Below are 21,622 nucleotides of genomic sequence, written 5' to 3' on the forward strand. Positions count from 1 at the left end.
TGATTATCTGGAGATTTAAGGCCACATAATCACCATCCTCCACGTCAGAGAGGGGAGGCGGAGGGAACCGGCTAAGAGGCCCAAATCCCCTTCTAACACTTGCCTCTTCCCTATCAGCAGGATTAAGAGTGGTCGCCAGGGCTGGGCAGATTGCATTTAGACCTCTAGCTAGCTAGAGCAGGTTCTGGGGGAACCATGCCTGGGACACGGGGTACACAGGACAGTCTGGAGACCAGGCAGATCGCTCGATCCCTTCTCCCAGTGGCAGTGAGAAGATAGGAAAGAGGGACAGGCAAGGGGGGGCCCCATTTCAGCCACCATGTTGAAACAGAGCAGTGAGAGAAGACGCTCTTGGAGCTCCAAACCCTGGGGCAATCCAGAGAGTGAGGAAGAACCCAACCTGGCCGCAAGCAGCCAGCACCGCAGAAGCCTCTGTTCACTGGGGGCTCGAACTAACTCCCAGGCCAGCATCCCACCGTGGCCAGAGGGCAACTACAACTACTACATAGAAGAGGATGAGGAAGACGGGGAGGAGGAGGAGGAGGAGGAGGAGGAGGAAGAGTGGAAGCATGAGCTGGAGGAGGAGAAGGAAGAAGACATCACCAGGGCCCAGCCCTGCGGATACACTGACACCCCCGTCCAGCTGTCCACGCTGAAAGTTAATGTGGGTGGCCACAGCTACCTCCTGGATTACAGCGAGCTGGCTTGTCACCCCAAGACACGCCTGGGGCGCCTGGCCACCTCCACCAGCCGCAGTCGCCAGCTGGGCCTGTGCGATGACTACGAGGCCCAGAACGACGAATACTTTTTTGACCGCGATCCCGCCGTCTTCCAACTCATCTACAACTTCTACACATCCGGGGTGCTGCGGGTGCTGGACGAGCTGTGTCCTCGGGGTTTCTTGGAGGAGTTGGGTTATTGGGGGGTGCGGCTCAAGTACACCCCGCGCTGCTGTCGCATCTGCTTCGAGGAGCGGAGGGACGAGCTGAGCGAGCAGCTCAAGATCCAGCGGGAGCTGCGCGCCCAGGCGCAGGCCGAGGCGGCCGAGGAGCTCTTCCGCGACCTGCGCTTCTGCGGACCGCAGCGCCAGCGCCTGTGGAACCTCATGGAGAAGCCGTTCTCCTCGGTGGCCGCCAAGGCCATGGGCGTGGCGTCCAATCTCTTCGTGCTGGTGTCGGTGGTGGCGCTGGCGCTGCACACAGTGGAGGAGATGCAGCAGCAGGCGGAGCAGGGCAAAGGGGGAGGCGACCCGCGGCCCATCCTGGAGCACGTGGAGACGCTGTGCGTGGCCTTCTTCACGCTGGAGTTCGCGCTGCGCCTCGTCTCCACTCCGGATCTCAGGCGCTTCGCGCGCAGCGCCCTCAACCTGGTGGATCTGATGGCCATCCTGCCTTTCTACCTGCAGCTGCTGCTCGAAGGCTTCACCGGGGAGGATCCGCGGCCCAAGGGCCAGGGCTCGGGCCTGGAGCACGATCTGGAGACGGTGGGCCGCGTGGGCAAGGTGGGCCAGGTGCTGCGCGTCATGCGTCTCCTGCGCGTCTTCCGCATCCTCAAGCTGGCGCGCCACTCCACGGGCTTGCGCGCCTTCGGCTTCACGCTGCGCCAGTGCTACCAGCAGGTCGGCTGCCTCCTGCTCTTCATCGCCATGGGCATCTTCGCCTTCTCCGCGGCCGTCTACTCCGTGGAGCACGACGTGCCCGGCACCAACTTCACCAGCGTCCTGCACGCCTGGTGGTGGGCCGCGGTGAGTACAGAAAGGGCCCTTCGTCACCACCCCCTCCCCACCATCCCCACAAGCTGTTTCCTCCTCTCCTTGCGAATCACCAGCCTTCTAAGCTTGGCTCCCGATTCGTCCCCCTGCCCCCGCACCCGGGATTTGCCAAAAGGACCCGACTCGCATCCCCAGAGTGGGTGGCTCAGGACTGCAATCCTAAGCCCCTAGGGAGGCTGAGATCTGAGGATCACGGTTCGAAGCCAGCCTGGACAGCAAAAAGCCCGTGACATCCTTGTGTGCAAGGCCAGAAGTGGGGCTGAGACTCAAGAGGCAGAATACTACCCTTGAGGGCAAACGCTAGGGGACAGCACTGGAGGCCTTGAGTTCAAGCCCCAATACTGGCAGGCATGTATGTGCGAGGATGCCCTCACGCTTGTGCATACACACACACACACACACACACACACACATACACACACACACACACACCGTCTCTGCCTCCAGCTAACAAATGGAGGCAGATGTTAAGAGTTCGACACTGTAGTCTATGACTTGGCCTTCAGAGTCTTCAAGTTCAGATTTAGTCTTAATACCCCTGAAAGGCAGATTTTTGAGAAAGATTTGCTGTTGCCGGATGTGGGAGCATCCATCATCCTTATTGTCATTTTCAACCCTCATTTATTAGACACCCAGTGTCCTAAATGGCTTAGAAACTTTGTTTCATTGAAGTATCCTAACTGTGAGATATGATCATTTCTTTCAAGAAGACAAGCAGGAAGTGGCTTTGAGTTTTGCAGGACACTGCTGATTTGTGCAGGTTATGAGGTAAGACTATCCTAGTGGAAAGTTCCTGCCTCTGGTTCTATGTAGATCTAGATGCAGGAAGAATTGACTGCGGTTAACAGCATAACAGAACTAAATGCATTCTAACATTAAAGTTCTTTCAGGACTAGTATGATGGTCCTACTTTATACAGAGAGTTTGAGTGTAGACACACAGCTAGATGAAGTAGAACCCAGATTAAAATCCAACTCCAAAGTCCATGCCCTGTCCACATTCCAGCACTGTTCCTCCAAGCTTTTGCATACCTCGCCCAATTTGTACAGTTAATACATTAATTATTTTTTGCCATTTTCTCCCTTTGCTCTTTTATTATAATGTAAGACACACTACTCAAATATCTACATTTCTGATGTATTAAATGAACCCCTGGAAGTAAATATTAATAGGTTCTCTCAGATCAACAAATCAGCTGACATATAGAGGAAAGAATTGGTTGTAGTCTTCTTTTGTTTTTTTTTTAAGGTTGCCTGAATTGACTTTAAATGCACTAAACAAATATAAAAAAGGAAGCAGACATTTATATTAACATTGGGTATATCAGAACTCATAGTCTGGTAGAAAATTCAGATATAAATCAACCTGAGACTATTGAAATACAGTGCAGCATGATGGCATCTGGTTCTAGTGTGAGATTGCCCAGTAATCAACTGTTGTTCTGGGTAATTGTTTAAGAAACTTGACTCCATCTTTTTCTGTCCTTGGTTTCCATATCTCCCAAAGAGCAGGTCAGACTATTGAGCTTTGTATTCAATGAGTCTCCCTTTCTATGAAAGCAGAGCTCATATCTACATCAGGACTTGTGAGCTTTCTTCAATGACGGGCTGACACGAGGCTCTTCCAAATGAGGTAGCCAAATGCCTCTCCTCTGATCATATTCAAGTGATGAGAGGTCATCACCATAGGAGATAAACCATGTGTACAGATGGAGCTGGGGGGGGAGTGATTTGTCCCCAGCAAATGACATTTACTTTGGAGGTGACTTAAGCAGGAAGGCAAATGAGCAAATCTGCTGCTGATGATATAATTCAAAGTTTTAGAGTCAATTTTTTAATCTATTCAAATAAGACTAGCATAAGCAGTAGATGGACTCTTTTGTGCTTGTTTTAACTGACAGCACTTCTTTTTATTTTTAGTGATTTATGACTAAGTATGTTTATCAGAATGGTTATTAGATGTTTCCTGAAGTCAATGACCACTGATCTACTTTATTTCCGTTCAATTGCAATGAAGTAAATATCAAAGTATCCCCTTTTGACAACTGTTATCTTTTATTCAAAATCATAGTTTCTATAAATTCCACAACACAAATTACCACTCTTTCTTTATTAAAAAAATCTACAACAAATTTTACTAAGGATGATTTTTACCAGTGTGAGGATTTTCATTTTTCTTTGATAGCTATTATCTCTATTACCCACTATTCTCACAGACTAGATTTGCATGTTCCAGCTCTTCCCCTGACTTTTGCCCATTTCATTCTGAGATTTAGCAGAATCATTATGAAGTAGGTGAATAGTGGCTAACTTGTTGGTTTTCTACGCAAATCTATCTGTACAACAGAAGTGATGCCCTCTGGATGGTGCTGAAGCTTCTAGTTCTCACAACTGATGGGCTTCATCTTCTCTGTACTTCCAATGGCCTGATAGATTATGTATTGGAGTATCTTAGGAAAGCATTCTATAGTGAGTCACATCCTCAATCCAGAACTATGATAACATTTAAAGGATGCAAAGGAACTGATTTGAATGCAAAAGACTTGACACATATTAGAATCTGAGAAATAGAATCCCCAAAGTAACTCTGGAGCCAGTGGTCTCCAAGTACTTATTAGTCATATACATCATAAGTATTTTCTTTGAACCTAAACCCAAGATAAATGTGTATTTAAGCTAGGAGCCAGTGGCTTATGCCTGTGATTCTAATCACTGAGATGGCTGAGATCCAGAATATCACAGTTTGAAGCTAGCCTTGAAAGAAAGGTCTACTACACTCTGTCTCTAGAAATAACCAGCAAAAGGCAGGGCTGTAGATATGGCTCCAGTTGAGCACACAAACTAGGTAAGTACAAGGCCCTGAGTTCAAGTTCCAATATAATTTGTAATGTATTTCATGCATTGTAAATAATTTGCAAGTTATCTGTGGACACAATAATGGTTACAAACCTTTCCAAAACTCAGGGGCATAAAATATCAAACAAGCATTTCAGCAGGAGTATAAAAGTGAGTAGTTTAATCTGGTTTTAATTGGAAAGTTGTTCTTATTGGCTGACAGTCATTCTCTGTGCTGGATGATCAGCTTGATGACAGGTGGAATGACAGGTGGAATGAGGGGGTTAAACACTGGGCTTCATGTCCCTCATGTACTCATGGCTATGGCAGAAGTCAAGAGAGAGAGCATAAGTGTAATCATTGAAGCACCCATAGTCATTTTGCCCATATTTGCTTACCACCAAAGCAAATCCTATGGCCACACTCCATCAAGAGTTTAGAGAGGTCAGCCCATTTGCACCAGGCAAACACTGTTAGTTCCATGCCAAATACCTTGACAACAGGACAATATAAATAATTAAGTCCAATAATACAGTTACTGAAGTATATAATACCCATCAATAAATTCAGATCAGTTCAAGATAAGGTAAAGTAAAATCACACACACACACACACATTATTTTATTTTATTTTTTCAGTACTGGGGTTTAAATCCAAGGTTTCAAACTTACTAAGCAAGTACTGTTTCTTGAGCCATGACCCCAGCCCTTTTGTTTATAGTTTTTGTTTTTAGATACAGTGTCACTAACTTGGCCTGGGCTGGCCTCAAATTCCCAATCCTTCTGCCTCTGATTTCTGAATAGCTGGGATTACAACCATGCCCAGCCATATTTTCATACACCATTTCAGAGCTGTAGCCCCTGTGGAATTTGCATCCCTTACAAGAAAGCGATCCCCAAATCACTGTCCCGTGGATTATTAGTACTTTAAAGACAACTTCAAATGTGACTTGCTTTTAACAATCTTCCTTTCCTTTATAACAAAAATTCCTCTGTAATTTATCTCAGGGTTCTAATGAGTGCACAGTCATTTTCATTATTGTGCAGTCTCCTATGGCTGCAAAAAGATTCCTTGATGGATACTCAACCCTCTGCCCCCAATCCCTAATCCCCCTATGTGTGTGTGTGTGTGTGTGTTTGTGTGTGTGCGCGCGCGCACACACACGCACGCGCGTGCGCATGCTGGTACTGGAGAAATATAATGTAACCCTTCTATTAATTACAAAAAAATATATATGAAAAAAAAGATCTTGAGTTTGGGACTACCCTGGACTACATAGAAAGACCCTATCAGAAGAAAAGAAAAAAGAGAGAGATAAAAAGAAAGAGAAAAAAAAGAAAGAAAGAGGAACAAAGGAAAGGAAAAAGGAAGAAAAGGGAAGGAAGGAAGGAAGGAAAGTAGGTGGGGGAGGGGAGATGGGGAGAGGGGAGGAAAGGTCAATCAGATCTCTTTCTTGGTGTGTGCGAAAAGCACCTTTCATCTGTCCATTACAACTGATATGAACCTTTTTTTTTGGTCCGGCATGGGGCTTGAACTCAGGGCCTGGGCAGTGTCCCTAAGCTTTTTTGCTCAAGGCTAGCACTCCACTACTTTGAGCCACAGAGAGGGTCTTTTTATGTACTCCAGGACAGCCTCAAACCCAAGATCTTCCTACCTTCACCCACCCAGAGTTGAGACTACAGTTGTACACCATTACACACATGCACACACACACACACACACACACACACACACACACACACGATTCTTTCATTTTTGTTGTGCTCAGTGACAACACAGTCACATAGTCGCCCTTTCAAACAGGAGAGAAAAAGATATTCTTTGCCGCAGCCAGCACCTTGCCTTAGCCCCCCCCTCCCCTAGTATTGAACAGCTTTGGGGAGATACTTGTTCTCCTGTCTGTGTGTTATATAATAGACGTCAAGTTCCTGGTGTGCTCCTCAAATGCTGGTCTTTGCTTCCCTTATGCTGGGGCCATCTTTCAGAGATGAGCCGTGGGGTTTTTCCCTGCATGATCTATGCACTTAACATTACACCTGTGCCAGGCATTCCTTCCATTCCTGTAACAATCGCTCCAGCCAGCTACTGTTATTCTCTCAAAAATAAAAACAGAGGTGAAGGACTTGCGCAACGCACGTGGCTAGGAAGTGGAGTCAGACTCAGAAACAAGTGCAGGAGCATGCTTCTGTCTCGTCCACGCATCCATGCTTTGTCCCCTGCTTCTGTTCACCACAGGAAAATCGCAACTCCCTATCCCCACTTTCACATGTCTTCTGTCAGGGATGGAGCACTGAGCCTTGGTCGCCTCACCTGCTCCCAAGAGAAAGTGCATCTTCCCCTTTTTATGGGCAGGTTGGATCTGGAATTTTTATCTGCACCACCAGATTGGCCCAGCTGGCTCATTTCTCCATTTCATTCTAATCAACCACTCTCTTGTGTTCAACCCATGTACCATGGAAACGAGTGTTTCCATTTCTGAGCAAAACACCACCTAAGGTCAAGAGGTGACGTTATATCACTATTGCCATCTACTGGAGGACGGTGGAAATAACCATAAAAATCCATGGAGCGATTATCTCCCCCATACAAGTATAAACAACTGCCCTGCGTCAGAAGCTTCTAGCAATTTAGCCAGTAATCTAGGGACTAGTTTTTTTTTTCTATGAAGCATAAAAAAACAGTCTCCAGGTACATTCTGATTGTGATAACTAATAACGAGTCCCTTGGGTATCTTCATTCTAAAACAGATGATTGTTAGCCTACATAAATCTCTAATTAGGGGGATTTAAAACAGCATGACAAGAATGATGGAAATAATTTAATACCGGTTGTAGTTATTTTGGGGTAGCGAAGTCTTCAAAATAACGAAAGTGTGTTTTCGCAGGCATTTGCAATTACACAAGCCTCATGAAAAAAAAATCTCATTTGAACCATAACAACTCTGAGAAGGGCTATAATTGTCCTCCTTTTAAAGATGAGAGAAAAGGAATACAGGAGTTTGATATCTTGTGCATGTGTTGTGTCTTGAGTGCTTTATGTTCCTTCTAAAATAGTCTTCACGGGAAGACTATTCACAGGAATCTTGAAACTTATGGGGCAGTCTACTATTTTACATGAAGAAACTAAGAATTTTGAGGGTATACGTGGGCTTTGGGGTTGTTTGTGCCCAAAGACTCCAAGTTGGGAAGGGTCAGAGACTGGATTTGAACTTTGTTTTTATTGTTCTAAGCCTGAGGTTTTTGTTACTACATGCAGGATGCAGGATATAATACAGGGAGCTCTTGATGACACTGGTCCAAGCTAGAAGGAGGTGAGGAGACAAAGACCTAAATTTACTGAACACATGCTAATACCATGAACTCAACATACATTATTCTAGGTGTTCTTTACAGCAGATATTTTCCTTTAAAGCAGATATTTTCAAATTTACTTTATTGTTATCGTAGAGGTGATATACAAAAGGATTATAATTATGAGAGTGAGGTAATGAGTTCATTTCCTTTCCTTTCATACAGTGTCTTCTCTTCCTTCATTCTCCACCTACAAGTTGTATAGTTCACTTTTATCTATAGAAAGTGACCTCCACTGCTCTACTTTTCCACCTTTTTTCCCCTCGAGTTCTGTGCCCTGTCCCCTGCTTTCCCAAAGATGTACTCTTGAATACACCATATATAAGGTAAAGAAGACAGAATCATCAAAAACTAACTAAAAAGAAAGAAGGAAGAAAGGGAGGGAGGGAGGGAAGGAAGGAAGGAGGGAGAGAGGGAGGGAAGGAGGGAAGGAGGGAGGGAGAAGTCTCTTAATTCCATATCTTGGAGTGTACTTCACTGTGATGTCATTTATTTCTCCCATGCTGCATATAAGAACATTGATGAATTAAACTCAGGATGTAAACCAAAGCCTTTCAGCTTCACTGCTTACACCATTTCCTTGACACACTTCTCCAGGGAGATCTTCTAGTATGTGTTCTCAAGCTGGCTTCCCAGGCATTGTTACACTTGTCCTGTGCACCTGCAGGGAGATGGAGACCACTTTCCTGCCTGCTTCTCTCCCTCTGTCTTCCCTTGAGTACTAACCCCCCACCATCACCCTGCTGTGTGCCCTGTGCAGGTGAGCATCTCCACAGTGGGCTACGGAGACATGTACCCAGAGACCCACCTGGGCAGGCTTTTTGCCTTCTTCTGCATTGCTTTTGGGATCATTCTCAATGGCATGCCCATTTCCATCCTCTACAACAAGTTCTCCGATTACTACAGCAAGCTCAAAGCTTACGAATACACCGCCATACGGAGAGAGAGGGGAAAGGTGAACTTCACACAGAGAGCCAGAAAGAAAATGGCCGAGTGTCTGGCTCGAAGCAACACACCGTCGACCACAAGGAGTTGATGTGCACAGAGCATGTATATGCTGATGGATCCCACAGACTTCAAGGCTTCCTTGCTCCCTTAAAAAAAAATGTTATTATCACCAGAATCAATGTCTCCCATTACTACTTGCTATCCAGAAGGCAGAGACCAGGAGCTTGCAGCCTGTGACCTCCATGGCAACCAATGAAAAGCTGGATGGGATGGGATGAATTATCAGCCTAGCTAGGTGGGAAATATAAACAAGAATATTGTGGTCCGGACCAGCCTGATCATAAAGATGAATCCTTATCTCCAAACATAATGAAAGGCTAAAGAGCTGGGAGAATAGTTTAAATGATAGAGTACCTATCTAGCAAGTGTAAGTTCCTGATTTCCAACCCCAAAGCTACGAGGAAAAACACATCGTTACCACAACTAGCAGCAAAAGGATGGTGAAGCTGCAATACACAAAGGGGGCACAGTTCCCAAGTTCTCCCTTTAGAAATGTGCAGTCTGGGCCCAAATCAGAACACCTCGTGTTACTCATTAACAGGTTTGCACCTGATGTCCCAAAAATGCCTTCACTGGGCCATCTTGGATTTCTCATATAGCTTCTTGTGGTAGCTGGCGCAGTACACACTTCTGGACTGGAATTAACATGAGAATTCCCTTAATTTGAAAAAGAAATGAATCTGAATTGTCCAGAGAGAAAGAGTGCTACTTAAGCCAGGAGCTTGTATGAACTCTGGAACTGGGCAAACTTCTCACTCAGAATCCAAGGTGCATTGATTATATGGGCTGAGGCTAGTTACTAGGACCTTGTGAGTCTCAGTTTCTTCCATTTTAAAATGCAGGTTAAGCCAAGTGTGGTGGCTCACACCTGTAATCCTAGCTACTCAGGAGGCTGAGATCTGAGGATCAAGGTTCAAACCCAGCCTGGACACAAGAGGACCTGAGACTGTCATCCCCAATTAACCTCTAGAAAAACGGAAGTGGGGCTTGGCCCAAGGGTAGGGTGGTAGCTTGAGCTGAAGAGCTCAGGGACAGTGCCCAGGCCAAGTTCAAGCCCCATGACCCCCCCCCCCAAAAAAAAAGAATAAATAAAATTAAATAAAGTGCAGGTTATAATACCTACCAATTATATGAATATGTGCACCAGACACAATATTGAACTTGTAAATGTTCAATAAATAGTTGTTAAAATTATTTGGCTGTTATTTAACAGATTTTTTTTTTTCTGGACCAGCAATTTAGTTCCCCAAGGGACTTTTGGCAATGACTTTCTGATTGTCACTACCATGAGAAAGAATGGGAGAAATAGGGTCTTGAAATCTGGTAGTAGAGGCCTTAAATATTGCTGTACAGAACAGCCCCCAAACAGCAAAATCTCTGACTCAAACTGTGAGTAATATCCAAATTGAAGAACTTTGGTCTATACATAGCATAGGACCCCTAGCTTGACTTATAGAATGGGCCCTGAGTGTGGAATTCACCCTGTCGCTCTCCTTTCTACCAAGAGGTGGAAATATTCAAACTTGCCTTTTGAACAATTGTTCTGAGCTTTTGAATGAAAGCCCTCACTGGGCTGTGGGCTGGGAAGCTGATGTCCCCAGGAAATGAATCGTATCTCTTCCCCATCCTTTCCTCTCCATTCCAACCTCCCTCAGGAGGGCTATTGGAAATTGACATTCTGAAATGAAAGGCTCCATTCAAACTGAGTACACAGGATTTGCCCCTGGTGGAGCTTGCCATACTGACTCTCAAATTTATCTTATGGTGTGACAGGACCCTTACTTGTGTCATAAACAGGAGTAATCATTGAAGCCAGGTGCCAGTGGCTCACACCTGCAATCCTAACTACTCCAGAGGCTGAAACTTGAGAATCTTAGTTTGAAGCCATCTCCAGTTAATCACCAAATACGAGCTAGAAGTGGAGATGTGGCTCAAGTGGTGGAGGCACCACTTATGGCTTTTTTTGTATATGTGGTACTAGGCATCAAACCCAGGGCTTTGTGTATGCTAGTCTAGCACTCTGTCCCTAAGCCACACTCCCGCCCCCAGATCTAAGCCTCTTGAATAGTAGTTTTGTGATTTGTTGTTTGTTTATTTGTTTGTTTCTTCTGCTGTCCCTTAGCTTTTTTCCCCTTATTTAACTCTGCCCCTCCCATGCAGAGATAAAGTGATAAAACCAGGCTCCATCTGGGTCAAGGTCTCCCTCCCTGCTACAGCTGCAAAGTTGCTAAATAAAATCAAGGAGGCCAAGTTATCTTAGCTGCTTTATGCTGCTATGCCAGAATGCTGCAAACTGGGTAGTGTATAAAGAAACATACTTCCCCCATAGTTTGGGAAGTTGGAATTTTGAGATCACAACGCCAGCATGTTGGATGAAAGCCATTCTCTGTTGCCAAAGAGAGCCCTATGGCAATATCCTCCAGAGGAAAAGTCAAGCTGGTGCAGGGCCAAGCTCACTGAACACTGCTGGAGCCTCCTTGAGAAGGCTTGACTCCATTCACAAGGGAGAAGACTCAAGGCCTAATTGTCTCGTAAATATCCCACATTGCAATTTGTGAGTGTGGGAGAGAACATGTTCAAATCATACCAACAGGAAATATTGACTTTCAAATGAACAATAACTTCTAGTGTATAAAAAAATTGTGGCCTATCTAAAATTCAAATTTATCCAGTCCTATATCTTCCTCTTGCTAAATATGGTAATCTCATGCAATTGCTTCTTAAAGGCACAGTTGGCTTGGATGGATGAAAATTATCCCCATGGGGGAAAACAAGATGAGGGGTGAGGGTGGGAGGGAGGGAAATGGGGATCAAGACATGAGAAAGGGTATCAATGTATATGAATTAATGCACCTTCTATCTGGCGAATATAATGTAACCCTTCTATTAATTACAATAAAATATATGAAAAACAAAAGAAAATTATCCCCATGTTCTAAATCCCCACCCATCCCCAACAACAGACCCTTCAACCATGGTAAAACTGTTTTCTCTTGCCAAATAAAAGAAGTCAGGTGGGTGCCTATTATCCTAGCTACTCAGAAGGCTGAGATGTGAGGAATATGGTTCAAAGCCAGTCTGGGCAGGAAAGTCTAGGAGATACTCTTATCTCCAATTAACCACTAGGAAACCAGAAGTGGCGCTGTGGTTCAAAATGGTAGAGTGCTAGTCTTGAGAAAAAGAGCTCAGGGACAGTGCCCAGTCCTGAGTTCAAGCCCCATGACTACCACCACCACCAACAACAACAACAAAAAAAAGGAAGAATTCCCAAGCCAGTAGAGTCATGCAGAGTTGCACAATGTCAGAGGTCCAGCATTCAGGTCATAGAGCCAGTGATCTCTCGAACATAGCAGCCACTCCTCCTACCCAGCTGTAGCCTTTCGGTTCCTTCTGACACCTCCGATCTAATGATGAAGTGTAACTTCTGGGCTTGCACAGGGAACGGGAGGAGCTAGTGTTCATCATTCTTCCCAGGGCTCAACGCCTGGAAAGAATGAGCCAAACTGTCTCTCTCAAAAGGAGAGATGTGAATGGAGATGATGAAGATTATAGACAGGGCTCCATGAGGTCTTGATAGGAGAGATAGAATCTTCCAGGTTCCTGGAGTGGGATCTAGTAAAATGGCATTAGATCTCTTCCTTCCAATCTCCCTGGCTACATCTGCTCAGACAGCTGTGCAGCATCTCCCTGGCCTGTACAGCTGGCAGATGGAATGCAGTTAAACCACAAAGAGCACTTCCTGGGCCTCACTGTGTGCCAGAACTAACATTATTTCATTGAATCTTTCATTTGTCTCTGGTTTCCAAGTGGTCACTTATAGAAGTTGAGCCACATTGAACTTGGTCTGGATTTTAAATCTGGCTCTGCCACTTTCTGTGACAGTGAACTCAGTGAACCAATTGCTATTTCCCCCCAAAGAAGCCGAATCTTGGAAATCATTTTATAGTAACCTGGTAGTTATGCAGGCACAATGTCTCTGAGCCTGTTTCTGCATTGTTAACAGGGAAATGATAATAATGGAATTATTATTATAATTCCTCCAAATAGCAATAGTAATTAAATGACAGGTTGTATCTGTTCAAAACTTTTAGCATAGTGTCTGGCATATGTAAAATACTAAATAGATTTCTGTAGTGTCCCAAATATCCTTTGATATTGATTAGCCACCAGTCTAGGCGGCCATTGCACACTAGAAGTGCAAAGAGAAAGACTCAGTAGCATATTTTTACATATGTAACTCCAGTGAGTTTCATTTTCAATTTAAATGGGCACATGTCGCTAGAGGAACTCTGTCAGGCAATGTAGATGAGACATTCATTTGTCTTCATAGAAGTAGCTGTTTCTAGGGCCAGAGGTGTGTCTTTGGGAGAGAGAGAGTGGTAGTAGAAGCAAAAAGGTAAGAAATGAGGAGATAGCCTCCTCCCTCTTCTCTTCTACTTCTCTTCCTCCTCCTCCTCTTTCTTTTTCTTCTCCCTCTGCCTTCTCCTCTTCTTTCTCCTCCTCCTCCTCTTTTTCTCCTCCTCCTCCTCTTTTTCTTCTTCTTCCTCCTCCTCCTCCTCCTCTTCTTCTTCCCCTTCCTCCTCTTATTCCATCCCTTCTTTCCTTCCTTCCTTCCTTCCTTCCCACCCCACTATGCAGGCTGGCTTCAACCTAGAGATGCTCTTGCTTCTGCCTCCATTGTGTGAAACTATAGGTATAAACCTCTATACCTAGCTCACACATCTTAACCTTAAACCTTAAATCTCTTAAGCCTCTAATCCAAGTTAGGTAAAAATATTATATACTGATCTTGTCTAACTTTAAGGGTAAAAAGTAATGTATTCAAAGAAATCTTTCCATAATTAGATTATCTAGACAAAAACAAGAAGGAACATGTTTCCAAAGATACACGGTCGAGAAAAGTAGGGCTTAAATTCTACAGGGCTTCAAATTCCCACATCCTGGTCTGGACTCATGCCCCCCCCCCCCAAAAAATGAACAAGGTCCCATTGTTCTAGTGTTTCTTTCTCTCTGTTCTCCAGTGTGACATTTCCTGAAATGAATGTGAATCCTGCTTGTTGTTTTTTAGGTCTATTCTTGTGTGCTGAGCCTTCTCGAGCTGTCCCGTGGAGCCATTTTCACCTTGTCCTGCTTGGCTGTGTGGTCCAAGGGACCTGTCCCCACTCTGTCCCCATCTGGAGGGATCTGTCCCCACTTTGTCCCCATCAGGAACCAAGCTTCTTGAAAGAGATCAAAGACAAGAGGAGGGAATATACTGTGTGTTCTCTCCTCACTGTCTCTCTAGCCAATGGTTTTCTGGGAAGCAAGTGAGTTTCTCGAGCTCTGGCTCCAATGAGCATCCCTCTTGCTTGAGGACAGAACTCACAGGCCCCTCCTGCCAGCTCCCTTTCCCAGCCTTTCCCTCCTGCCAGCTCTCATACTTTGGAAGTGAATATACTCACTACTGTTGCTCATCCCTGAATGCTCAGCCCTGAATCACTCCGTTCCTCTCCACTCTGACCACACTTCCCGAAGTACAATCTTTGCTCAATATCTTCCATCACATCTTCTAGAGTGTGTGTCATATTTTTCCTTCCAGGACTTCAGATAATACAACTTGTAAATTCTAAGAAAATAAATATTGTATATATTCCCCTCCGAATGCCACCAAAAAGGGGGCATATGGTTATCTGACAATATACAACCCATCCTACCAACCCATGCCAAGAAACACAGTTCTCAAGTTTAGAGATCAAGAGGCACATTCACTTCACAGATGATCTGGTAGGGCAGTGACGATTCACACCTGGAGTGCTAATACGTGATTTATCCTTCCTGCCAAAGGCTTCCAGCTCTGCCCTCCACAGAAACTGTTTTCAATTATTCAGTCGTACTCAAGCTCATCTCACACATACAAATGGATTGTCATGAATATATATATATGATATAGATATATATATGATGGCATCATGTGTATAAAATCAGTTGGAATATATGGGACTAGGAGAAGAAGATTTGACCCTCCCAGAAGACATCAAGAAATCATATTGGCCCAATGCCAATGGCTCAGGCCTTTAATACTAGCTAATCAGGAAGCTGATAACTGAGAATTGTGGTTCAAAGCCAGCCCCGGCAGGTAAGTCCATGAGACTCTTACTTCCAATTAACCACTAGAAAACTGGAAGTGGTGCTATGACTCTAGTGTTAGAGTGCTAGCCTTTAGCAAAAGAGATCAGGGACAATCCAAAAGCCCTGAGTTTAAACCCATAACTGACAGAAGAGGAAGAGGAGGAGGAGGAAGAGGAGAAGGAGGGGGACAAAGATAGAGAAAGAAAAAGTGAGAGAGAAAGAAAGGAAAGAAGGAAGGGAGGGAGGGAGGGGAGGGGAGAGGAGAGGAGAGGAGAGAAGAGAAGAGATAAATCATCTTGGCTAGGTTCCTACCTTCATTCAAGTAATGTACAGTAAACTTCTTTTGAAGGTGATGTAACTGAACGAGAAGAAAACTGCTTTGAGATATACCTGTTCCCCATGCTCTTGCCTAGGCCTGTAGCACAGACTTTATTAATCAATCACATTTTTCTTTCTAATGGGAAAGGCTTCTCTTGGCATAGCTGTCCAGAATCCAAAACAAATGTCAGAGTTGACACCCAAGATCTATTTGCCATCCTGTTATGTGTGCTCAGAGTTTAAAATTTAGGAAAAAGTGCTAGAAATCAGTTTCTGTTGTCTCCTAGTGTGTCTTATTCTTTTGGAAAAAACTTCCTTATAAATTAAAAAATAAAATAAAAACTATGTAAATTATGCTTATCCTGCCCTTACTACCTTGGAAATTTACATTTGTGAAACTCAATTTCTACATTCTAATATGAAGGTAGCACTGGCCAACTGACTTATATAAATGCAATTTTCTATCCTAGAATCCAAGCCTGAGCTAGGTGTGGTGGCTCACGCCAGTAATCCCAACACAGGAAACTGAGGCAGGAGAATAACATGTTAGAGATGAGCCTTGACTGCATAGGGAGAAATTGTCCTAAAACAAACAGACTACTCAGTGAGTAGAGATCTAGTTCATAATTGCTTTTACTAATTTTAATCAATAGAGTGCTAATGCTATCCACCATCAAGAATTCACGTTTTGGTAATGGTTGATAACTTGGATCCACCGTCACTAAGCCATTCACAAATTCTGTCATTCTCCTAGTATATGTGTATGGCAGACGGCATTTCTCCCATCAGACCTAGGTTCTATGTGGTCACGGGCCTCGCTCTGGCCAAGCAAAGGTAAACAAGAGAGATCTGAATTCCTTCTCAGTAGAAGCATGTAATGCTTGCTCCTCTCCTCCATCTCCTCATAGAGGTTTTGTTATTGTGCACATAGCTGCCACAATGGAATATCTGTCATGCAAAGACTCCAGGTAGTAGAGGTAAGCAGAACCCCTTTGGGTTATATAGAATTAGGCACGGGGATTTGGATGTGCATTGCCTTCTGCAGTCAGATGTTCCTTGATCATGTGAATGCATCTCCCTTCTGCGTCTTGGTATTTAGGTGCATCTCTAATATCATTTCCTCTGTACTCAAGGGAAACTGAAATATCTCTATCTCACCAGAGAGAAAGGGCCTAAAATATCGGTCATGTATCTTCAATGATCATATTCCTGAAGTAATTGACTTAATCTCCCACAGAATGTTGGGTAATATTGCTGCTTAAAATGTCATCAAATGGAAGTGGCTCTGTGGCTCCAAGTGGTAGAGCACTAACCTTGAGCTGAAGAGCTCAGGGACAGGGCCCAAAGCCCAGAGTTCAAGCCCCACAAACCACAAAAAATAAATAAAAAAGAAATGTCATCAAATGTCCATTGTTAAATCAAGTATTTATACATGATACAAGGTAATATATACAATTAGCTGTAGGCCTGGGACACAGGTACACTACCATCACTACCAGACAATTTCACATAACAACCCAGTGAACAGAGGCCATTAATAGCTCCATTTGACAGAAAAGGAAACCAAGGTACAAAGTAGTCCTGCCATATACTTAAGATTTTAGAGGCAAGCCTGGCACTGGTGGCTCACACCTGTAATCTTAGCTACTCAAGAGGATGAGATCTAAGGATCATGGTTCAAAGCTAGCCCAGGCAGGAAAGCCAAGGAAACTCTTATTGCCAATAAATTTCTCAGAAAAAGCCAGAAGTGGTGCTATAGCTCAAGTGGTACAACGCTAGCCTTGAGTACAAGGAGACCCAGACACGGTGCCCAGACCTTGAGGTCAAGCCTCAGGACCAGAAAAAAATACAAAGAAAAAAGAAATATTTCATAGCAAGAAAATAATAGCCCTAAGTATATATGTCTGCAGCCAAAGTCTTTGTCCTTCACACACAGACTTTCTAATTTTAAAAAAGAACTGCCACCATCTAAACAGCACACTTTCTGGGCAGCTCTGCATCCTTCTGGTCAGGTAGAATGCCACATCACCAGAACGATTGCTCATCTTTCACCTACTGCAGCTGTGTTACACTAATTTATTGAGATAAGAGAGAACTCGGACTCCCCCAGGCCAGTGTGTCCATGGAAATTAAAATTTGGCACTCAGGAAAGAGGACTATGTTTTTCTATCAGCTCCAAGATTTAGTGCCAAGAGGGGCTTCTCCTTCTCCCCTTCATTTTCTTCCAAATCTCTAGGCTCACCTGTCATTTATTTCTATTTGGTAAATCACCCGAGACAAGGGGCCAGTGACAAGAGTGTCCTGCCCTGTTCATCCGCTTACAGCTGCAGAGTGCAGACAGGCAGGGAGAGGGGGACTCAGACCCAGACAGCTTCCTCCGACCCATACACCACAGCTTTCTCCCGGCCATTTATTTCATTAAAACACAGGATGCTCCAGGGAACTCCAAGAAAAGGGACAATTTCATTATCCTTGTGCCTTGGAAATTAAACATTCTTTCCAAATAAAATATAATAATTTGCTTTGTTCTTTGAGAAGGCTAACGGGAGGAGAAAAGAGGTCAAGGGAGTGAAAGACAGGAAATGAGAGATGTTGGGGGGGGTGGAGTGGTGGTAAGGGAATAAAGACATGGAAGAGGGGAAAAGAGAAGTTAAGATGGAAAAGAAAGAATAATGGACAAGGACAAAGGAGCCAAGAATGTCTTTCTTTTAATCAGCAATTCCTCTGGATTAAAAAAAAATTGTTTCAGATTAGTGCTATATTGACAACTGTCAACACATTGCAAAAGGTATTTTATAAAGTCATTTCCTGTCTCACACATGAGTTCCCTAGGTTTCCCTTAAGAGCCAGAGGATAGCAAACAATGAATTTACCAAAGGAAAACCTTGGTTTCTTTCCAGAAATGAAATGCCAAGGTTTAAGGGTACATGAGTACAGATGCAAATTTCAAGATGGATGGAGACCTGACATACTGCCTCTTAGAGTGAGGAAAGTTGAAGTGCTCTCCACAGCAGGTGGAAATAAAACTCTATTGGAAAAGGCCACTGAGCTGCTTCCATGAAGAAGCCAGGCTCTTTCTGGGCACCTAGCAGGTAGTATTTATATCAAACATGGAATGACATGAAGCAAATCACTTCCCCATCCACAAAAATAGGAATAAACTATTTTCTCCAAGCATGGTGTCAGGCAAAGGTCAGGGGAGAAAAAATGTTTTGCAGACTACAGACACTAAACTAATGTTAAATCCTATGATGAAAATAAAGCAAGAGAGCCAGGCTGGCTGAACAGGAGGAACAAAAGCTGGGTTTTTCTTTCTGTTGCCATGTGTATCTCCAGGAAGATGATGAAAAAGACACAAATGAAAGGATGGCAGCAGAGCTAATCTGATACCTGAGACAAGGGGCCAGATTGTCCAGATGCCACTTTTTTTCCCATCAATGGCCCAGTGATACCCTACTCCACCCCAGGGCTCAACCAGTGGAGACCAGAGGCCACTCCACCATCCTGCTGGTAAGACATACATTACAGAATGGGGCACTGGTGCTCCAGGTCAAGAGGATCTGACAACCTCCTTCTCCTAGGATCTGAGGACACAGACCCAGCCTAGAGGTATAGGGCAGATCACAAACTGGAAACAGAGAAAACACAAGTATGCTTTTACTCCTGGGCCTGGAGCCTGGGTACTGAGATCAATCTTCTCAAGCTAATATTTATGAGGTGAAACCACATGCATCTGAAAAGAGCTGTGCTTCTCTTGCCTTTTAAGTAAAAACTACAGCTTGAGGTCTATACTAGGCTGAAGTGTACCTCTCTAAGAGATATTGCTGGCACCACTGGCTCACACCTATAATCCTAGCTACTCAAGGCTGAAATCTGAGGATCACCATTCAAAGCCAAACCCGGCAGGAAAGTCTAGGAGACTCTTATCCCCAACTAAGTACTAAAAATGCTGGAAGGGGAGCTGTGGTTCAAGTTTTAGAACACTAGCCTTGAGCAATAAAGCTCAGGGACAGTGCCTAGGCCCTGAGTTCAGCCTCAGAACCAGCACCAGTTTTTCTTTATGTTTATTAGCATATATTAATTATAAAAAGTAAAGAGGTTCATTATGATTGCTTACAAACCGGTAGACAACAAGCTTTTAGCATATTTGCCTCACTATTACTTTTTCTTATCCTTTCTCCTACACCATTCTCACCTTTATAGTTTTCTTCCAAATTTTTAGTGGTTTTCATTATGATCCTTTTATAGGTTCATGCAGTATACTTTGACTATGTTTTCCTTTCTTTTCTCCTTCCTATTTTCCACTGGTTTGACTCCTAAAATATTATCCCTCCTGGGTGTGTGCTGTTTTTCTTGTAGCTGTAGATTCCTCATGTAAGAGAAAGCACGTAATTGCTAGGAATATGGCTTAGCGGTAGAGTGCTTGCCTGGCATGTCTGTAGCCCTGGATTCAATTCCTCAGTATCACATAAACAGAAAAAGCCAGAAGTGGTACTGTGGCTCAAGTGGGAGAGTGCTAGCCTTGAGCGAAAGCAGCACAGGGACAGTGCTTAGGCTCAAGTTCAAACCCCAGGACTGGCAAAAAGGAGAGGGAGAGAGAGAGAGAGAGAGAGAGAGAGAGAGAGAGAGAGAGAGAGAGAGAGAGAGAGAGAGAGAGAGAGAGAGAGAGAGAGAGAGAGAGAGGGAGAGGGGGGGGTAGAGAGAGAGCACGAGCACATAATCTTATTTTCTCTTTTGAGTCTAGATTATTTCATGTAAAACAATGCTCTCCAGTTTATCCATTTTCTTGTGAACAACATGATTTCATTCTTCTTTGTGGCCATTTGTGTGTGTGTGTGTGTGTGTGTGTGTGTGTGTGTGTGTGTGTATTCATTTGTTGATAGGCACCTAGTGTAGTTCAACAATTTGGCTAGTGCTGCTATAAACACAAGCATGCAAGCCCACTGCATGTCAATTTATACTTCAAAATGAAGTTATTAGGGTTGGTTAGCCCTAATCAACATGGCTGTCTCCTATAAGAACAAGAAAGCAGACACAGAGAAAGTCAGAGATTCCTGCTGAAAATGCCATACGAATAGATTAGGTGACACATCAATGATCCAAGGAACAGCAGTGATTGACAACCCACTACCAGAAGCTAAATGGAATCCTGGAACGCATCCTCCCTTTGCTGTCTCTGAAGGATTGCCTGCTGACACACTGATGTCAGAGTTCAGGTTCAGAATGGGAGAGTACATTTCTGTGGCTGGGGCCATGCAGTTCATTGTACTTGTTACAGAATCCCTAACCATACAAGACCAGAGAATCTCATCAGCACAAAATCATGGGATTTGGCAACTGATGTGAACTTCAGCACTGTCACTTTCTAGCAGTAGAATTCTGGGCCACTCATTTGTCCTATTTGGGATTTAAGGCCTCCTTTTCCGTTAAAATGGAAAATTACACTGGGTGCTAGTGTAATTCTAGATCTGAGGATCACAATTGGAAGCCAAGCCTGGCAGGAAAATTGGCTAGACTCTTACCTGCAATTAACTGCCAAAAAGCCTGGAAGTGGAGCTGTGGCTCAAGTGGTAGAGCAGTCTTGAGCAAAAATGAAGCTCAGAGATAGTGCCCAGTCCCTGAGTTCAAGCCCCAGGAATAGCAAGAAATAAAAAATATAGCCAGCTCAGGCAAGGAAGTCCTTGGGTCCTTGGGACTCATCTCGATTTAGACACCAAAAAAGCCAGAAATGGGTCAGTGAGTCAAGTAGTAAAACACTTGAGCAAAGAAGTTAAAGGACAGTACCCAGACCCTGAGTTCAAGCCCTAGGACTGGCACACACACACACACACACACACACACACACACACACACAGAGTCATCTTACCCCTATGAGGTCCTATTCCTGCTCTACTATTCACTAGAAGAAGAACTGAAGATAATTTCTTGTGTGTTATGTGCCATAAATTCCTTTAATTCCAATAGTCTGTAACTTTCCCAGTGGTCAAATCACATCTTCCTAACTTGCCTATGGAATATTCTTTTGTGAGGAGTGCAGAGAAGTTTCAAAGAAACCTGTGTCCTCACAACCTGAATACAGAATTGTGTTGCCTTCGGTGCAAATTACATTGTCTGGGAGCTTTAAAAAAAGTACTACTGTGAGGGGCCCTATTCTCAGAGATTCTGACCCCAGGAACTCTAGAAAAAAGACAGAGGAGGAACAAGCCTATTCCATGAGGGACCATGGGAAGCGA

General features: G+C 44.1%; 1 protein-coding gene across 1 annotated transcript; it reads left to right on the top strand.

Moving 5' to 3' along the window:
* The first annotated feature begins 319 nt into the window (after window positions 1–319).
* On the top strand, window positions 320–8,991 carry Kcnv2 (potassium voltage-gated channel modifier subfamily V member 2). Its single transcript, XM_090329296.1, has 2 exons — window positions 320–1,744; window positions 8,716–8,991. Exons 1-2 carry the CDS (start codon window positions 320–322, stop codon window positions 8,989–8,991), a joined length of 1,701 nt encoding a protein of 566 aa, XP_090185422.1.
* The last annotated feature ends 12,631 nt before the right edge of the window (window positions 8,992–21,622 follow it).

This window comes from Megascapheus bottae, chromosome 3, assembly GCF_031878675.1.
Source record: "Megascapheus bottae isolate mThoBot1 chromosome 3, mThoBot2.hap1, whole genome shotgun sequence".
In the NCBI taxonomy this organism is placed as follows: Eukaryota; Metazoa; Chordata; class Mammalia; order Rodentia; family Geomyidae; genus Megascapheus; species Megascapheus bottae.